General features: G+C 32.7%; 1 protein-coding gene across 2 annotated transcripts; it reads left to right on the top strand.

Moving 5' to 3' along the window:
* Positions 1-1,308: 1,308 nt before the first annotated feature.
* On the top strand, positions 1,309-9,933 carry LOC108479933 (lysine-specific demethylase JMJ13). 2 transcript variants are annotated; one of them, XR_008275899.1, is made up of 12 exons: positions 1,315-1,985; positions 3,373-3,757; positions 3,906-4,062; positions 4,154-4,373; positions 5,276-5,329; positions 5,429-5,508; positions 5,598-5,875; positions 5,954-6,349; positions 6,437-6,831; positions 6,924-7,196; positions 8,468-9,265; positions 9,619-9,933. XR_008275899.1 is itself a non-coding variant. In XM_017782795.2 (11 exons), the coding sequence occupies exons 1-11, from the start codon at positions 1,983-1,985 to the stop codon at positions 8,840-8,842; spliced, it is 2,616 nt and encodes an 871-aa protein (XP_017638284.1). In that variant the 5' UTR covers positions 1,309-1,982; the 3' UTR covers positions 8,843-9,464. The 2 variants fall into 2 exon arrangements, 1 of the variants encoding a protein (XP_017638284.1); XM_017782795.2 differs by lacking the exon at positions 9,619-9,933 and having other exon boundaries at positions 1,309-1,985; positions 8,468-9,464.
* The last annotated feature ends 6,618 nt before the right edge of the window (positions 9,934-16,551 follow it).

Raw genomic sequence — 16,551 nt, 5'->3', positions numbered from 1 at the left:
AGCGTAGACCCGAAGCAGCGTGGTTGGTATGGTTGTACTTTTATTGTGGCAGTTACTTGAAATAATAAAAAGAAAGGGATCTTTTGTCATTTCCTGTCAAACAGTAAGTGGTTAATTTTACCCATTTTTTATTGTTTTATTGGTAAATTTTTTAATTTCATAATCAAAATACGAATTTATAATATAAATGTTGAAAATTTTATCGTTGATGGTTGACATATTTAAGACCAACTTATTAAGAATCTAAGCCGGCGAGCTTAAGACTAACATTGACTGTCTGAGTGTAAAAGTGAGCCGCCAAACTGTTCCCTTTTTTGATAATTAGAGCCGCCAAACTTAAAAATTTTTTAAAAAACGGAAAACGGAAAATGATGTTGGCTTTGTCCTTATATTAAGGTTTTTATCTGGTTGGAATATTCATTTTATTTTGTATAAATTTAAAAATTATAATGATCTCAATAGTATTAATTTCAAAATTTTCATTTAATTTTATTATATAAAATAAATAACGTTATAGAAATTTTAAAATTATAAAATAAAATTATTTTCAAAAATTGATTATCAAGATCATTGCTTCAGATAAAAGCAATTCAGTGTGATTTGGTTAGTTTTGATTTAATTTTTTATTTTTAAATAATATTATAAGATAACCCTAATATTTTTCAAAAAATTGTTCCAGAACAGTAGCACAGAGCATGAGCGGCGGAACCCGACAACAAATCTTACTGCAACGTGTCTTATCAATCCCTTTGATTGGGCCACGTTTCGAGTTCACACTTATTTGTGGAGTCTCGGCTGGTAACTTTAATGATTATAGGAAGTCGAAAATACCCTCTTTTGCGTACGGAAAGGGCACCCTTATTATTTCACACACACACAAAAAAAAAAAAAAAGCGAAGGGCACCCTTATCCAATGGTAGCCTAGCTAGAAGATAGGTGAAGCTGTTACTGTACAACTCAGCTGTTCAAATTACCAAGTACACGCCAGCTATTTGTGCCGGATCTATGGAGTTCGTTAACTTTTTTTTTTTTTTTGGCCGTTAAACGTCCATTTGATTAAATTCAGTTGATGGCCAGATTCAATCGAGATGCAAACTTACTATTTAGCTCCTGGGGTTGGGCACAGGTAATAATGTCAATTCTTCCACACACTTTTTTGATTTCTGACCCAAACGGAGGACCAAACAGAAACCTTTGATTACACTGTTCCTTTGGATTGACAAAAAAGCCCTAACCAAAACATACGTAAAATAATTCAAAGGGGCAATGAGGTAAAAAGAGACAAAAAATTGGAAGGTTCCTTATAAACGCGCCAAGCCAAAAAAGCGCGTTTTGGCCGGCAAGCAAGGCGTTTGGTTGAAACACCTAACAAGTAACACAACCACTTTTCCAGCCTTTCACAACTACACCTCTTTACATTTCTTTTAGAGTTTCTTAAATTATATTTTTATTTCATTTTATTAATAAAATTATTAAAGCTAATCTAAAGGATAAAGCATATTAATATTTGGGTATAAAATGTTATAAATCATCCTCTTGCAGTTCTTTTCCGCTTTTCCAAGCCTTACCCTTTTCCTGTTTTCTCTCACCGCTTCTCATTTTTGCTTCTCTCTTGCCTTTGCCGGAAAACCGCTTCTCTCCACCGGGAAACTGCTATTTATCCGACGAAGGGAGTCAAATTTGCCGGAAAGCATCTTTCAACTTTCGATAATTTCGCGTATAGTGCGGGCGTTTCTTTTCGTGATTCGGATTTGGATCTCCGAATTTGACCAGGTCCGGTTGTATACGCGTCTCGTTGTGCGAATGTGGCGAGTTTGGTTGACGTTTGATACTTTGTTTTGATAGCATATGGCGAAGATCGTGACCTAACGTTTGGTATTTGCTGATTTTGCGGCTTCTTCTTGTTTTCATTTTCCATTGGATTGTTTGTTTTGGTGAATCCCGGCAAAACGGTGGCGCGCGAACAACCATTGCGGCATGAGATGGTACGCTAATTTTTTCTGTTGGGTTCTTTCAAAATTTCTTTTCTTTTATATTTTTAATGAATTTTCCTTGGTTCTATTTACTTTGTCGTTGTAGACATTGTTTTAATTCTGAAACCGTTTCTTAGCTTTTCAATAGCTGTTCTCGCTTCCTACAGTTTTCCTACATCTTTAGAGAATTATAGAAATTCAAATTTGAAATCTAGAAAAGTTAATCTTCTTCGATGAAAATTTCATACTGTGATTTATTTTTCATTAGTTAAATTTTACATCGGACAGGTTTTCCTTAAATTTTTTATCTTTCATTAGTAAAATTTTACAGACTTTATTTTCTATATTTCTATCATGATTTATTTTTCAATTAGTAAGAGAATTCACGTTTGTATTTGTTGAATTTGTTCTTAAAGTCGAGCTTTATTTTCACTGCGTCTTTTAATTTTGTGGATAAAATTGGATAAAATTCTAGTTATTCAAGTAAATTTATTGTTACTGTTATTTAAAAACCTGATCTGTTAATACCGTGTATTATTGTTTAAATTGTCTAGTTTTTTTATCGGGTATATGTAATTACTCATAGTTTGACTTTATACTTTTGGCATATTTATGCATGATGAATTCAACTGGTTGTAAACTTTGACGCACGATTTTAATGGGAAATTTTGGTGGTATAAATTTAATCTATTATTGGGGCTTTGATTTGATTTCCATTCAGCCAACCATCCATCTTCTGTGTGCCTTAGAAATTATCCCGGTTCAGATTGACGTCGGATTTTCGGTTTATGTTCTCAGATTTCGGTACAAATGGTTATGCATGTTTTCAAATTTATTCTTTTGACTGTATCATTTCGGAATGAATTTGGTTCCCTTTTTCTGTTAATTAGTGGATAGTCTAGTCTAGTGACAGTGATTGAAATACAGCTATAGGTGCTCTTTCATTAACATTTATTGAGCTGTTCTTATATGGATGGACTGGATTGGGCCTTTGCACCTTTGAACACAATCTTTGATTGTGTGGCCTGAATAGGTTTTTTTTTTTTTTCATTTATTTTTGTCAAGAGAATAACGCAAACAAATTACTGAAGTATCAGATAATATTTGTTTGTTAAGAGCTCTTTTGAAATCTATGCTTTGCGTTGGTCGAGCTGATATAGTTAATCTGCTGCAGAGTTTGAACTAGTATAGCTAATTAGCTATAACTTATAAAGTAATGGTGTCGACTGTGTGTGTTTAGTGTGTTATAAATATTGTAGCTGCATGGACATGAATTGTGGTCAACTTTGTATATAATAAATATTGAGGCGAGTCTTATATTCTTGCTACATTTTTCTCAAGTATGCTTCTATATACTGATATATATATATTAAATGCAATTATCTGCCTCCTTTTATAGGTGGAAGGAAGGGTTCGTTTGTCAAAGGAGGTTAAAAACCGGTTAGAGTTTTTGAAGCATAAAAAGCTTCAACAAATAAAATCAGAATCTTCCTCTGGGACATCTTATCTCATAAATATGATGGCTAGAAGTGGAGGAGATGCTCTGAGAATTTCAGCATCATGTGGAATGAGGTTACAGGGGAATGCAGGATCATTTTCCAGGTCAAACAGCGCTTCATGTGAGAATGATGTCTTTTCTAAGAACAAGGTTGATAAGTTTGACACGAGTGATCTAGAATGGACTGAGAAAATTCCAGAATGTCCCGTGTACTGCCCAACAAAGGAAGAGTTTGAAGATCCTTTGGTCTATTTGCAGAAGATAGCTCCTGAAGCTTCAAGATATGGTAACACCTTCTCTGCTTTTAGTCTCTAGCTTCAACACTTTTGATATCCTTCCTCTCTCTATCAATTGGTTTTGAAGGAAATTTTGTATAAATTGCCTCTAGATTTTTAATGATAAACACTGAAGCATTTTGAGTGTATGCTTCTTAGGTATTTGCAAGATTGTTTCCCCTCTAGTTGCTACTGTTCCCGCTGGAGTTGTATTGATGAAGGAGAAAGTAGGATTCAAGTTCACAACTAGAGTACAGCCTTTTCGTCTTGCTGAGTGGGATACTGATGACAAAGTCACCTTTTTCATGAGTGGAATGTGAGCTCACTCTATTGAAACAGATGTTATTTTGTGCCTTGAGTATTTTTTTTCAATTTTTCTGGTTTTGAATGTGAGCATCACTTTTCAGAAATTATACATTTCGTGATTTCGAGAAAATGGCGAACAAGGTGTTTGGTCGTAGATATTATAGTGCTGGTTGTCTTTCGGCAACTTACTTGGAAAAAGAATTTTGGCATGAAATTGCTTATGGGAACACAGAAAGTGTTGAATATGCTTGTGATGTTGAGGGTAGTGCCTTTTCTTCTTCTCCCAGTGACCCACTTGGAAGTAGCAAATGGAATTTGGAGGTGTTGATTTCAGTACTATCATCTTTTCAGTTTTTTTTCCTCCTTGAATGCTTCTTGTAGGGCTTTGTTTGCTTAATTTTACCATGATAGTGGAATTTTAGAAAAGTACTATGGCTATTATTTTGCATAGCTAACCAATCTCATTCTTGGGTCATGTTATTGGATATTCATGTAACTTTTTTTTTGTAGATTATGCTTGATAGACTGATCTTGTGTTGTCTTTTTGATCCTTTCTTATCACTTTGCTTCATAAAGTGTAACAAGTTTAGATGTTCATATGTGTTGGATTGAAATCAAAGCTCCAATGCTCGTTTGGCTATAAGTTATACTTGTTTGTAAACAAGGAACCACGATCTCTTTTCCTGCCAAAAAAGTTTATCAAAAGACTTTCGCTGTAAGACTGGTCATTTAGTGGACTGTCCAGAATAAACTGAAGTATAGATGTGGTCTCAAAATTTAATTCCAGGAGACCCTGTCAACTAAGATTGATACTATGACTTAATATGTGGTCCTAGGGAGATAGATCCTGTCAAACTAGCACAGTGGTTGTTAAAGCTGCTATATCTAAGTCATCCTGTCAGTATCTGTTTGGTAATATCTTAAATGTTTCCTGTTGCAAATTGGTTCCAGGAGGGTCCAACAGAGTTGATACCTCTCTATTCCATCCCCAAGTTGCCAAGGTCTGTTATAAGTGGGAAAGTAGTTATTTATGTTATTACTTATTGACATTTTTCAGATAAAGTAATGTTGTATGATTCTCAAAATTCTCTTGAATTTAGTAATTTCAAGGTCGATTTAAATTGAGGAAGCAATTTGATACTAATACTATCATGATTTGCTCTATCCCTGTTCTGGATTCTGGTTCAATTGTTTCTTATATGCTTCCTTTTGTTTGATTTCAGCGACTCTCACGGCTGCCAAAGTCCACCTTGCGTCTTCTTGAAACAGCAATTCCGGTATCAAAATGATCCTAATCTCAATTTGGCACTGTATACATACAGATAATTGATTCTCACATGTATACTCCTGTTCAATTGAACTGGTCTTTGTTTCAGGGTGTAACTGACCCTATGCTTTACATAGGAATGCTATTTAGTATGTTTGCTTGGCACGTGGAGGATCATTATTTGTATAGGTAAAATGTCATTAAACATGAAGTTCCTTTACAGTTGTTTTCTTTTAACTAATCCTTTAACTAATCCTTCTCCTATTCTTTTGTGGCAGCATTAATTATCATCACTGCGGGGCTTCGAAAACTTGGTATGGTATACCTGGTCATGCTGCATCAAAATTTGAGAAGGTTGTCAGAGAACATGTGTACACTAATGATATCCTATCTGCGGATGGTGAAGATGGAGCTTTTGATGTGCTTTTGGGTAAAACGACATTATTTCCTCCAAGTATTTTGTTGAAACATGATGTCTCTGTCTACAAGGCTGTGCAGAAGCCGGGAGAGTTTGTAATTACCTTTCCAAGGGCATATCATGCTGGATTTAGTCATGGTAAGGCATGTTTTACTTAATTTGTTCATATTTGCTCCCACAGAATTAATGAATATGTTCCTAACTTTAATCATTTAGGTTTCAACTGTGGTGAGGCTGTGAACTTTGCTATTGGTGATTGGTTTCCTTTAGGGGCTATAGCAAGCTTGCGTTATGCACATCTCAACAGGGCACCTCTCCTTCCTCACGAGGAACTTCTGTGCAAAGAAGCAATGCTTCTCTATACAAGTTTAGAACTGGAAGATTTGGATTATTCACTGGCAGACTTTGCTGCTCATCATTGCATCAAGGTTTCGTTTGTAAAACTAATGCGTTTCGTGCACCGGGCGCGTTGGTCTGTCATGAAATCAAGGGCATGCACTAGTATATCCCCAAACTATTATAGAACTATTGTCTGCACTTTATGCAAACGCGATTGTTATGTTGCTTTCATTAACTGCAGCTGTAATGGTCATCCTGTTTGCCTGCGACATGGTAGTCTTTCCCAGATCCTGCCTTGCTTTGGTAGTTTTCCCTTTGATAAATAATTTTTTCTTATGATGAGCTGATTGCCTTCTGCAGATATCAGGTCACTAAACCTACCATGTGGGAGCTATCGTTATCTTTTCTTGAGGGATGATGTTGCAGAGATGGAGGCCGCTGCCAAGAAGTTTGAGCAAGATGATGCCATATCAAAAGAAATCGAGCAACAAGTTGAAAATGGTGATGACTTGTATTTGTTTCCACTGTCAAATAAGTTGCAGACTGATGTAGAGGATGGATACTTTCCATACTGTGAGATTAATGTTGTTTTGGGTCCTGATATTGCCCCAATAAATACAATGGTTCAACCACTAGAACATATATCGTCTATGAACCATGGAAAATTTCAACCTGAATTGATTGATGCTTTCTCTACTTTTGCCACATCAAGTCTTTGTACTAATTTGGAGCAAGTCGGATCGTCACCAAAAACTGTAAGTCTAGCTCTCTGCCCACTGAGCCTCTTAATCTGAACATGATCTTCTGCTCCTCCATTAAGTGTGCAATTGGTATATACTCAAAGCAGGTACAGAGGGTAGCTAACCAAGTAAGCATTAATGGTGAAAGATTCCCTGAAGAAGTCTCAGAGAAAACATATGAATTGTCTGTTTCCTGTTTGTCACGTGAAGATCATCGAAGTATCCATCAGGATAATGTTCATGACCCAGTGAGCAGGTCTATAGTGGATGAAAACAGTGATAGTTCCGATTCACCAATATTTAGGGTTAAACGTCCTTTTTCGAAGGTTGAGAAAAGATTTGGGAATGATACCATATCATCAAAGAACTCAGAACACCAGGTATAGTTTTAGCTTCCCATAGTTATATTTTGTCTGTTATAAAGTTACTATCTTAACTTTCAGGGATGCCTTTGGTTTTATAAAGAACCTTGTTTTAACTTTAACTTTTGACTTATCATTGGGCCCATGGAAATTTAAGATGCAATTATTAGACGTTAGGTAAGTCCAGGGGGAATGCCACACCTGAGTAGAACTGCTGTTCGCTTACTTTTTAAGGCCTAAACTTTCACTCCCCTTCTGGAAAGGGCAAAACTGCTTCAGACCACTGATGGACTAAAGATTCAATCCAAAAAGGCCCTAGCTTAGGGCCATTTTGGTAAATGTTTTGACTTGACAATATTTTTAATGATGAAAGAGTTGGACTTATATTGGGTTGTGACCATCATGATCTTTGTATTTTCATTTTAGAAAAAAAAAAATTGGGAGGGGATGGGGGGGAGAACAAGAGCAACTGAGTGGGATTTAACATTTTGTTGTTGTTTAAATTTTCCCTTTTGTCTTTGTGCATAAAATTAAAAAAAAGGAAAAAAAGAAATTGTAGTCTTTACTTTGTCATTGGCCGGTTTCTTTCTGTTTTGTAATTGTCATTTGTACCTGGGCCCCTATAATAGATTTACTTTAGAGAAAGCATCTCATCACTCATTTGCTGTTGTATTCCAGGGAAGTTTTTTGAAGGTTTGGTAGAGGATGACAAGCTTTTGAATGACCGTTAAATTAGTCTTAGCTGTTAGTTATTTTCCCAATTTTTTAGCATTGTCTTCAAAAAGGCCCTAGCTTAGGGCCGTTTTGGTAAATGTTTTGACTTTACAATATTTTTAATGATGAAAGAGTTGGACTTATATTGGGTTGTGACCATCATGATCTTTGTATTTTCATTTTAGAAAAAAAAAAATTGGGAGGGGATGTGGGGGAGAACAAGAGCAACTGAGTGGGATTTAACATTTTGTTGTTGTTTAAATTTCCCTTTTGTCTTTGTGCATAAAATTAAAAAAAAGGAAAAAAAGAAATTGTAGTCTTTACTTTGTCATTGGCCGGTTTCTTTCTGTTTTGTAATTGTCATTTGTACCTGGGCCCCTATAATAGATTTACTTTAGAGAAAGCATCTCATCACTCATTTGCTGTTGTATTCCAGGGAAGTTTTTTGATGGTTTGGTAGAGGATGACTATTCTGATATTGCTTTCTGAATTTTGCTTAATCAGTTCTTGCCTTGCTTATTCACTTTAATGGGACTTCAGTTATCTTGTCCTCATGCCTTTTATTCATATGGCAGGCGTTCAAACGATTAAAGAAACTACAACATGAAGGAAGATGTGGGCGACCAGTGGCATATGAATCTGAATGCTGTAGAAACGACGAACCAAACCGCAATACAAATTGTAGTTCTGATTCTAAAGAAGCTCTGGAGAATGCCGTGAAGGACAGACTTGGAAGAGGCACACTTCCCATTCCCATTTCTATAAAATATAAGAAGATGGGCAGTGAGGCAGGAATGAGTAGCAGGCGGCGAGAGCACCACAGAAATGATAGGTTCCAGCAGGAGTTAGGAAAGCGCAAGAGGGATTCTCCTTCAGAGATAGGTCCAAAGCGCCTTAAAGTGAGAGGCCCAAGCCCAATACATCTAGGTTCAGAAAGCAGACTGGTTTGAAGTTATAGATGTGCAGAAACTGATGGCTGGTGATTGGGTCCTGACTCTGGAGCTTGACTTGGCTAACTTCATTCCTTCTAAATGGGGGTTCCAACAATAAAATTCCAAAGATATAGATGTGCAGAAACTGATGGCTGGTGATTGGGTCCTGACTCTGGAGCTTGACTTGGCTAACTTCATTCCTTCTAAATGGGGGTTCTAACAATAAAATTCCAAATGACCGATTCAACTAAGGGGTAGCAGCGGAAGATTAACCAAGCTTAGGACATTAATATTTTTATTCTTTGTGCAGGCCTCCAAAACTGGGGCAAATTGCACGTCCTAGTTGTGATTCTTATGGTTCTCACTCAGGCCCGGGGTGTTTTTCCTTCGATGGCTGGAGAACCAACCTTAATGCAGCAAAAGCTGAAAAGTAGAATTCGGGTTAGTAAAATTTACGTTTGTAAATTTGTTCGCCACTCAAATCTTAATTCTTACCGAGGAAATTGGGCATTCCACAACCTCTAATTTTTAGAAGTCTGCTGCTTCCGCTACTAGGATCTTTATTCGTTTTTCTGTAGCAATGTTGTACACTACTTAAATAAAATGCAGAGTAATGCGGCCTTATTTTTTGTTTCTCAAATCGTTTCCTTACATTTCATTACTTCTATTTGTGTGAACCATGTTGTGTTATGAGTCCAGTCGTAGATGTTTCCTCGTCTTAATGATCTTTGTCCTGGATTATAAGATTGTGGGGCCAACTCCAAATTGGAAATTGACTTAACCCCATGTGGCAGTTGGCAATGTCGGATGGGCCTGCAATGTTAAGCTTTGGGTGCACAAGCCAGCAACGGCCTTTTTTTGCTGTGGTGGTTTGGAAACTAGTGGGAAGCAAAAGGAGGAAGGAAGGGGAGTATTGTTAGTTTTCATGGGGTCTAGAAATGGGTCTCCTCTGCGTTGAAGCAATTGTGTCAATGCTGGGGGTCCTGTATGGACCACTGTCCTGTTTCCATAAGTAGCCATTTCTAACAAGTCGAGACAATTCCATGGTTGCCACATCCTTTTTAATTCTATTCAGAAGTGCAAACAACGTAGCCATAATGTTTGTTCCATTCCTTGTTTGCTGATGTTGAGATTTATAATCTTGTTTTGCTTTTCCAATGTTTCTATTTTTTTTAAAATGTGAAATTTCCTTGTCATTATGTACGATTTTTTGTCGTTTCAATGCGAGTCAGCAAAGTCCATGGGTTTTTACAATCAGCAAACGTATTATTGTTGTTGGGGTTTAAAATAAGTGAATGCATGCTTGGAATTTGTCCGTGTACCGTGTTAGGAAGTATGAGATGGACGGGCCAAAGATTTCATGTTATGATTTACGGGCCATAGAGACTATGGCTTGGGCTATTCTTGGACATTTGAAACTGTTATTTTCTACTGTCCATTATCTTCATCACAAGATGAAGGAAAAAAAATGATTTTGTACCCAAAGGAATAAAAAAGGAAAACACAGAACTAAAAAGGAATGAATCTTGTGAACATCAGTGTCGGTTGCTCAACTAAATCCAAAGAGATTCAGGGCCAACCCTTGAACAAGAAATCACCTTTTTTCACATTTTGTTTGTATCGTGATGACAGCAACCCTTAACAAAAATGGGCCCTGCTTCCTAACCCACACCATCACTCAGTTAGGCGAAGCCGTGGATTTCGAGCCCAATTCCCTCGGTCCAATTTCTTTCAGTGTTGGAATATTCTTTTACTTCAATTGGGATTCATGTAAGAGAGAATAGAGCTTTTACCATTATGTAATTCACTTCTTATGTTCCAAAAGCATGACAAAATCGGAAGCTTCAATAACAACAACTTAAAACAAAATGTTTTCACTTTGGAAGTTCCATAATTGAAAACTAAGAATCTGGAAAAAAATTATATTTTACATCTCCCAAAATCTATAACTTCTTAAGTTAATACATGATAACTGGCTCTCCAAAAAATAATAAATTTTGATTTAATTCTCCAAAAAACTATAAAAACACAAATCAAAATGTAACGATGAAATTGTATTTTAAAACCCATATAAATATATAGCATAATCCTAGCTCTCCTAAAAAATTTCTTGACTTTTCCCAAAGTAATACTCGGCTTGAACGACTTACCAGTTTTATTGAACTTTTCATTATATATATTAAATATTTTAATATTATTAAATTACGTTATTTGCCCTTAAGATATATTATTGACCCTAAGCTTAATTATCGAGCTAAACTTGAACTTCAATACTATAAACTTAATCGAATTCAAATCTAAAAATAAATATTAGAAAAAACTTAACCTAAATATAAAACTCTAAATTTCGAATCAAATTCAAACCCCCTAATATTTAGACTTTGGTTCCACTCTACCATAGCCCTATTCTAAAGAAGAAAAGAACTGGTAGAGGCTCCCGGAGTTTATTATGGATTTGACCATGCAATTATTGTGGTGAGACGTGAGAGTAAATGTGGGATGGATGATCCCACTGCCAATTGTGTTTCATTTATGACCAAACTTTTACATGTGTTATATATGTCTATCATTTTCTATGCACCAGACTGATGTTTAATACTAGTCTAGAGTTTGGTGATTTTTCCTACAATAAGAAGTAAATGTGAATTAGCAAGGAAATAAAATTAAAATTTGGCAAGATTGGTTTACATATTTAATCTCACAAAGAAATATGTGATTAATTTGTAATAATTGGAAGAGGTGGGGAGCCTACAACCTTGACTGACCTCACCAATGTGTGATTGGATTTGGAGTGTGGCTTAAGGATTGTGGGACCAATGCCCATATTAATCATTCCCACCTTTATTTGGAAGAGAATAAAATTGTGGAGTGCAAAGTGAAACCAAAGGGCAATATTTTGGTATGGAAGGAACAAAATCAAAATAAATATATGTTAATATATTATAGGTTGCTGTCAAAATCTACAAAATTTCTTTCAATCACTCGTCTCTCTAGATTTGTAGGGCACTTATCTAAGCTTCCCTTTTGCTCCAAGTCGTTGGAAAAGATTCAAAATGTTTCCACTTTTCCTTTAATTATTATTTGTAAATATGATCCTATATACACATACCCCCTTCTAACCCAAATACAAAAAGGAGTCCCTTACTACTTTAAGTCTTGTTTTGTGGGTTTGATTAAAGGGGTAATCTTCTTCTTTTAAAAGTATGGTCAAGTTCCTTAAGAATATTGGTCTTTCTTGTGATGGAAAAGAACCCACCATCATTTTCTTCCTTTTAATTATTAGGGATAGGGTATATTAATTATTCAACCCTTCCACTAATTATACTTTCTATCTCAAACCTTGCTCTAAATCCTCTTCGTTAATCATGTTTATGGATTGAATCATGTTAAATCTCATTCATGATATTAATATATAACTATTTAAACTTGGTTGGAAACATGAGTCTTCGATTTTACTCAAATCTATTTATATTTGTATATGACAAATTCAAAACATAATCAAATATTAAAAATTCCTTATATCAATAAAAAATATAATATTTTTATATTTTAATTCTTTTATCTAAATTTTCTCACAAATTGTCTAAAAATAAAACGATGTCTTAATTTCCTCCCAAATTGATGTTTCTTAAAGAATAAAATAATTTAATTCATGAATAACTAAAATAATTAATTACAGCCTCAATAATTTCTTCTGAATTTAGAATAGACAATAAAAAACAAATCCACATGTCAAATTTTAATTGATACATGTAGATTAAAATTTGCACCTAATTCCTACCTAATAAAAAAACAAATAAAATTTCTTCAAATCCCCCATCGTCGTTGCTAGTTTTCATTTTCCCCTTGAGATTTTCAATTTATATAACAAACTTCCCTATGGAAGCCACAAAGCTATAAGCTCCTTGATTTACCCAAAATTTCTTTATGTTTATCTTTGCTGTAGCTTCTTCTTGCCCCAAAATGAGGAGCAAATTCTTAGGTAGCTGCCCAACACAATACGGGCGGCCCTTCACCCCTTAGGTGGAAAGGCTAAAATCTTAAAACGCTCTTATTCAAACTTAGTTATTTATGGAATTTAAACCCCATTTCATCCCTTAACTTCGGGTTTTAGCAATGACGATGGGGGTTTGAGAAGGGTTGGGTTTTTGGGTTAACCAGCTTTGGGAAATTTTAATTATATTTTTAGGTGTAAAATTTAATTTATATGTACCACTAAAACTTCACATGGATTTTGCTTTCTTCTGTTTTTCCTTATTGGGGAGATATTTAATATGCAATTATTAATTTTCCTCAATAAGTTTATATATTGAGGATTAGTTGTAAATATATTGAGAAATAAAAATATATTTTTTTTGACAGAAATGAAAATCTTGAAATTGAGAAGATTTAAGTTGCTTTTTTTTACTTTATTTAATTAATATTTTCTAACAAAATTTTATAAATTAATTTGATGTATTTTTAATCTAGTTAGTTTTCAATATTAACATATATTTTCAATTAAGTATTATAAAATTAAGGACATTTACAAATAAATTTAAAATATATTTTTATTTAATAAATAATTTGCATAAATTCTACAATTATAATTCTAAAGTTTGTTATTATATTGTATTAAAATTATTTCTTTGTATGTTATATATAATAATATCATTTACTATTATTTGATGGGAAATTATTTCATTCACAAGCATGCCTATTTTTGTGATTATTGAGTTATATAAATAGTTATGAGGGTAAATTTAATATTTTTTAGGGTTGAGATTAAGTTGTATATTTTTATGAGAGTTAAAATGTAATTTTATCATTATATCAGTTTATATGTTTAGAATGAGTAAATTGAAATTCTAGCATTTTTGAGATGAAATAATAATTTTATCATATATTAATTTATAAATTTATAAATTTTAAAGAACTAAAATAATAATTTTTTATTTTAAGAGGCTATAAGAGATGCACATGGTTTTAATTTAAATATTTAATCTTATATTGACGAGGAAAAATTGTTTTAAGCACTTGATAGAAATTTAAGTTCTTATATTTGATAGCTTTAAACAAATCCTTTACTTTAAATTTTTTTTTTTTTGGATTAAAATGGAGAATACATTTGGTAGAAACAGAATATGTTGAAGAACATTTAAGTCCTTAGAGATGAAGATACAGTAGAACATGCTATCCAACAATCAATGATTTTGATTATATCAATACAGCCATATGTTGGCATGGAATTTGAGTTGCAAAATGATGCATAGCAAGAGTTAAAGTTTTTTATACATGTAAAAATTGTATTTTTTATATCAAGATTAAATAAAGTAATGATTGTTCGAGAATCTGTTAATACAACGTATGATGAAATAAGAGAAGGTTGTAAGATAATGATTTAAATAATTAATAAGTGGTTGGGTGCAATGCTTAGATACATTGTACTTCTAAGGGAATAATCTAGGTTTAAATCTTAGAGACAATACTGTTAAAAGGGACAATCATGAACCCCAAACATGAATTATAAAACAAACATGAAGAATATATATATATATATAAAGAAGAAGAAGAAGAAAATGGGTTATTACTCAATTTCAAGTAGAATATAATCATGTATTAGTTTCACCCAAGAGCAGTACATAATTTATTTATTTTTAACAATCTCATTATATGTTCTAATTATCAAAGGTGAATCTAGAGGGGGTTGGCATGGGCCCCAGTCTCCCCTAAAATGGAGGCCCTCTAATTTTTTTAAAAAAATTTTAAATTAATAAAGATAAAATTACACTTTGACTCCCCCTAAAATTATAAGAATTTGATTTAATCCTTTAAAAATTATAAAGATATAGACTATAAAAAACTAAAATTTCATTCACCCCTAAAAAATTGTTCTGCCTTCGCCGCTGCTGATCATATTTGCTTTTTTTTTTTTACATAATATCTAAAACTACCCATAGTCTCTTATTAACCCATAAATAGGAGGATATGTACTTCAACACACTTGAACTCACGTCCTCCTACGTTGGCAACAATATCCGTATCAATCGAATTAAGACTCAATGAATTAATTTATTTGTTGGCATAAAACATGAACAAAGTTGAAAAAGAAGTCATAAATACTTCGTTCTCCTATCTCATGAACATTTAAAATCATTTGAGCATAGGTTTCAAAAATAATTAGAGAAAAGAGATGACAAATGGCGCATCTATTCCTTTTTTTTTTTCTTTTAATTTCTATAGTTTTTAAAATTAATTTTCATTATCCATTTAATTTCTATAATATTTTAAAAAATATATTTTATATCTTTCTAATTTTCTCTTAGTTTTCCTTTTTACATCTTTATCATTTAAACCAAGAGGTTTTAGAATTTGGAAAAGGTTAGACTTTATTTACACAAAGGACTAGTATAATTTTAAATATATAAAGCATAAGCTAATCCCCAACACTTTTGTCTTCATCTTCAATTATCCAATGAAATAAAAATTAGAATGTATTAAAATGTATAACAGTTTAATATAAATATATCTACTTTTTATTTAGATAATATAAAAATTAAAATAAACTAATATGATTTTAAACTTAAAATATACTGAAAATTTAAAATTAATTTTAATAAATTAAATATATTTAAAACTTTTGACCAATAATACTACTATGAACTATTTTCATCCGAAATAATGGATGGCAAAATTTAATGAACTTTTGGCCTCACGCTGGGCTTGAACAAATGTGTTTTTCTCTCATACCTAGATTAAATAAAATTTTGTTTTTATTTTAAATTTAATTGTAAAATATACAAATATTAAGAATAATATTCGCATACACTGTCGGTGAGATTTTTAGACTCTACAAAAATGTCTAAGAGTTGACAAGTGTCCTATAATGTTAAAATATTAAGAAAAATAAATATTTTAAAAAAGACACATGATAATTTTGTAAGATTATTTTTAATATTTTCTTCTTCTTTTTGAATACTGATGTGGATTATTTGGATGGGTTGGGTCAAGCCGAGATCAAAATCAATAATTTTTTTAAATTGAGCCTCGACTCACCCATGAATAAGTATACTTATCAAATGTTTACAAAATAAATTACTTTTTAAAAATATAAACTTTTCATTACAATTTTTTTCATTTTCCAAAATCATTTTATAAATTTACATACTTAAATAAAATGTAAATAAATTAATAAAATTACACACTTAAATAAAAAAATATCGATTTTAAATTTAAATAAATTAGTAACGGATTCATATTTAAAAGTATATGAATATCACCATATGAATTCTATTTTAGATATTTATTAATTTAAGTTTAAATAAAGTAATAAAATTACATATTGAAATAGGATACCTTTGCTAATTTGTGATTCCAAAGGATATTTTGGCAAACATTTTGGATAAAAGCACTTCTACAACTTTTCTCTCAATTTTGATATTGAACAAATTCGTCCCTCTTAAAAAGATTGGAATAATTCAATCCCTATTAATTTTGAAAGTAAGCAACTAAAAATAATTGATCATGGCATTAATGTTTTCTGTCAATTGTACACAATTTTGATTAGTATATACTAACAAATTAAGCCCTTGATGTTTAGATATTCTGTCAATTTGGTCACGATTCTAAAAAGTTCAACAAATTTAGCCTCAACATTTACACATTCGATTAATTTGGCTGTGATTCTAAAAAAAAAAATCTAAAAATTGCATAAATTGATTTTTTTTTTAATTTTTACACTTTTTGTA

This window comes from Gossypium arboreum, chromosome 12, assembly GCF_025698485.1.
Source record: "Gossypium arboreum isolate Shixiya-1 chromosome 12, ASM2569848v2, whole genome shotgun sequence".
Lineage (NCBI taxonomy): Eukaryota > Viridiplantae > Streptophyta > Magnoliopsida > Malvales > Malvaceae > Gossypium > Gossypium arboreum.
The sequence above is the reverse complement of the archived record's forward strand: the minus strand, read 5'-3'. Positions and strand labels throughout refer to the sequence as shown.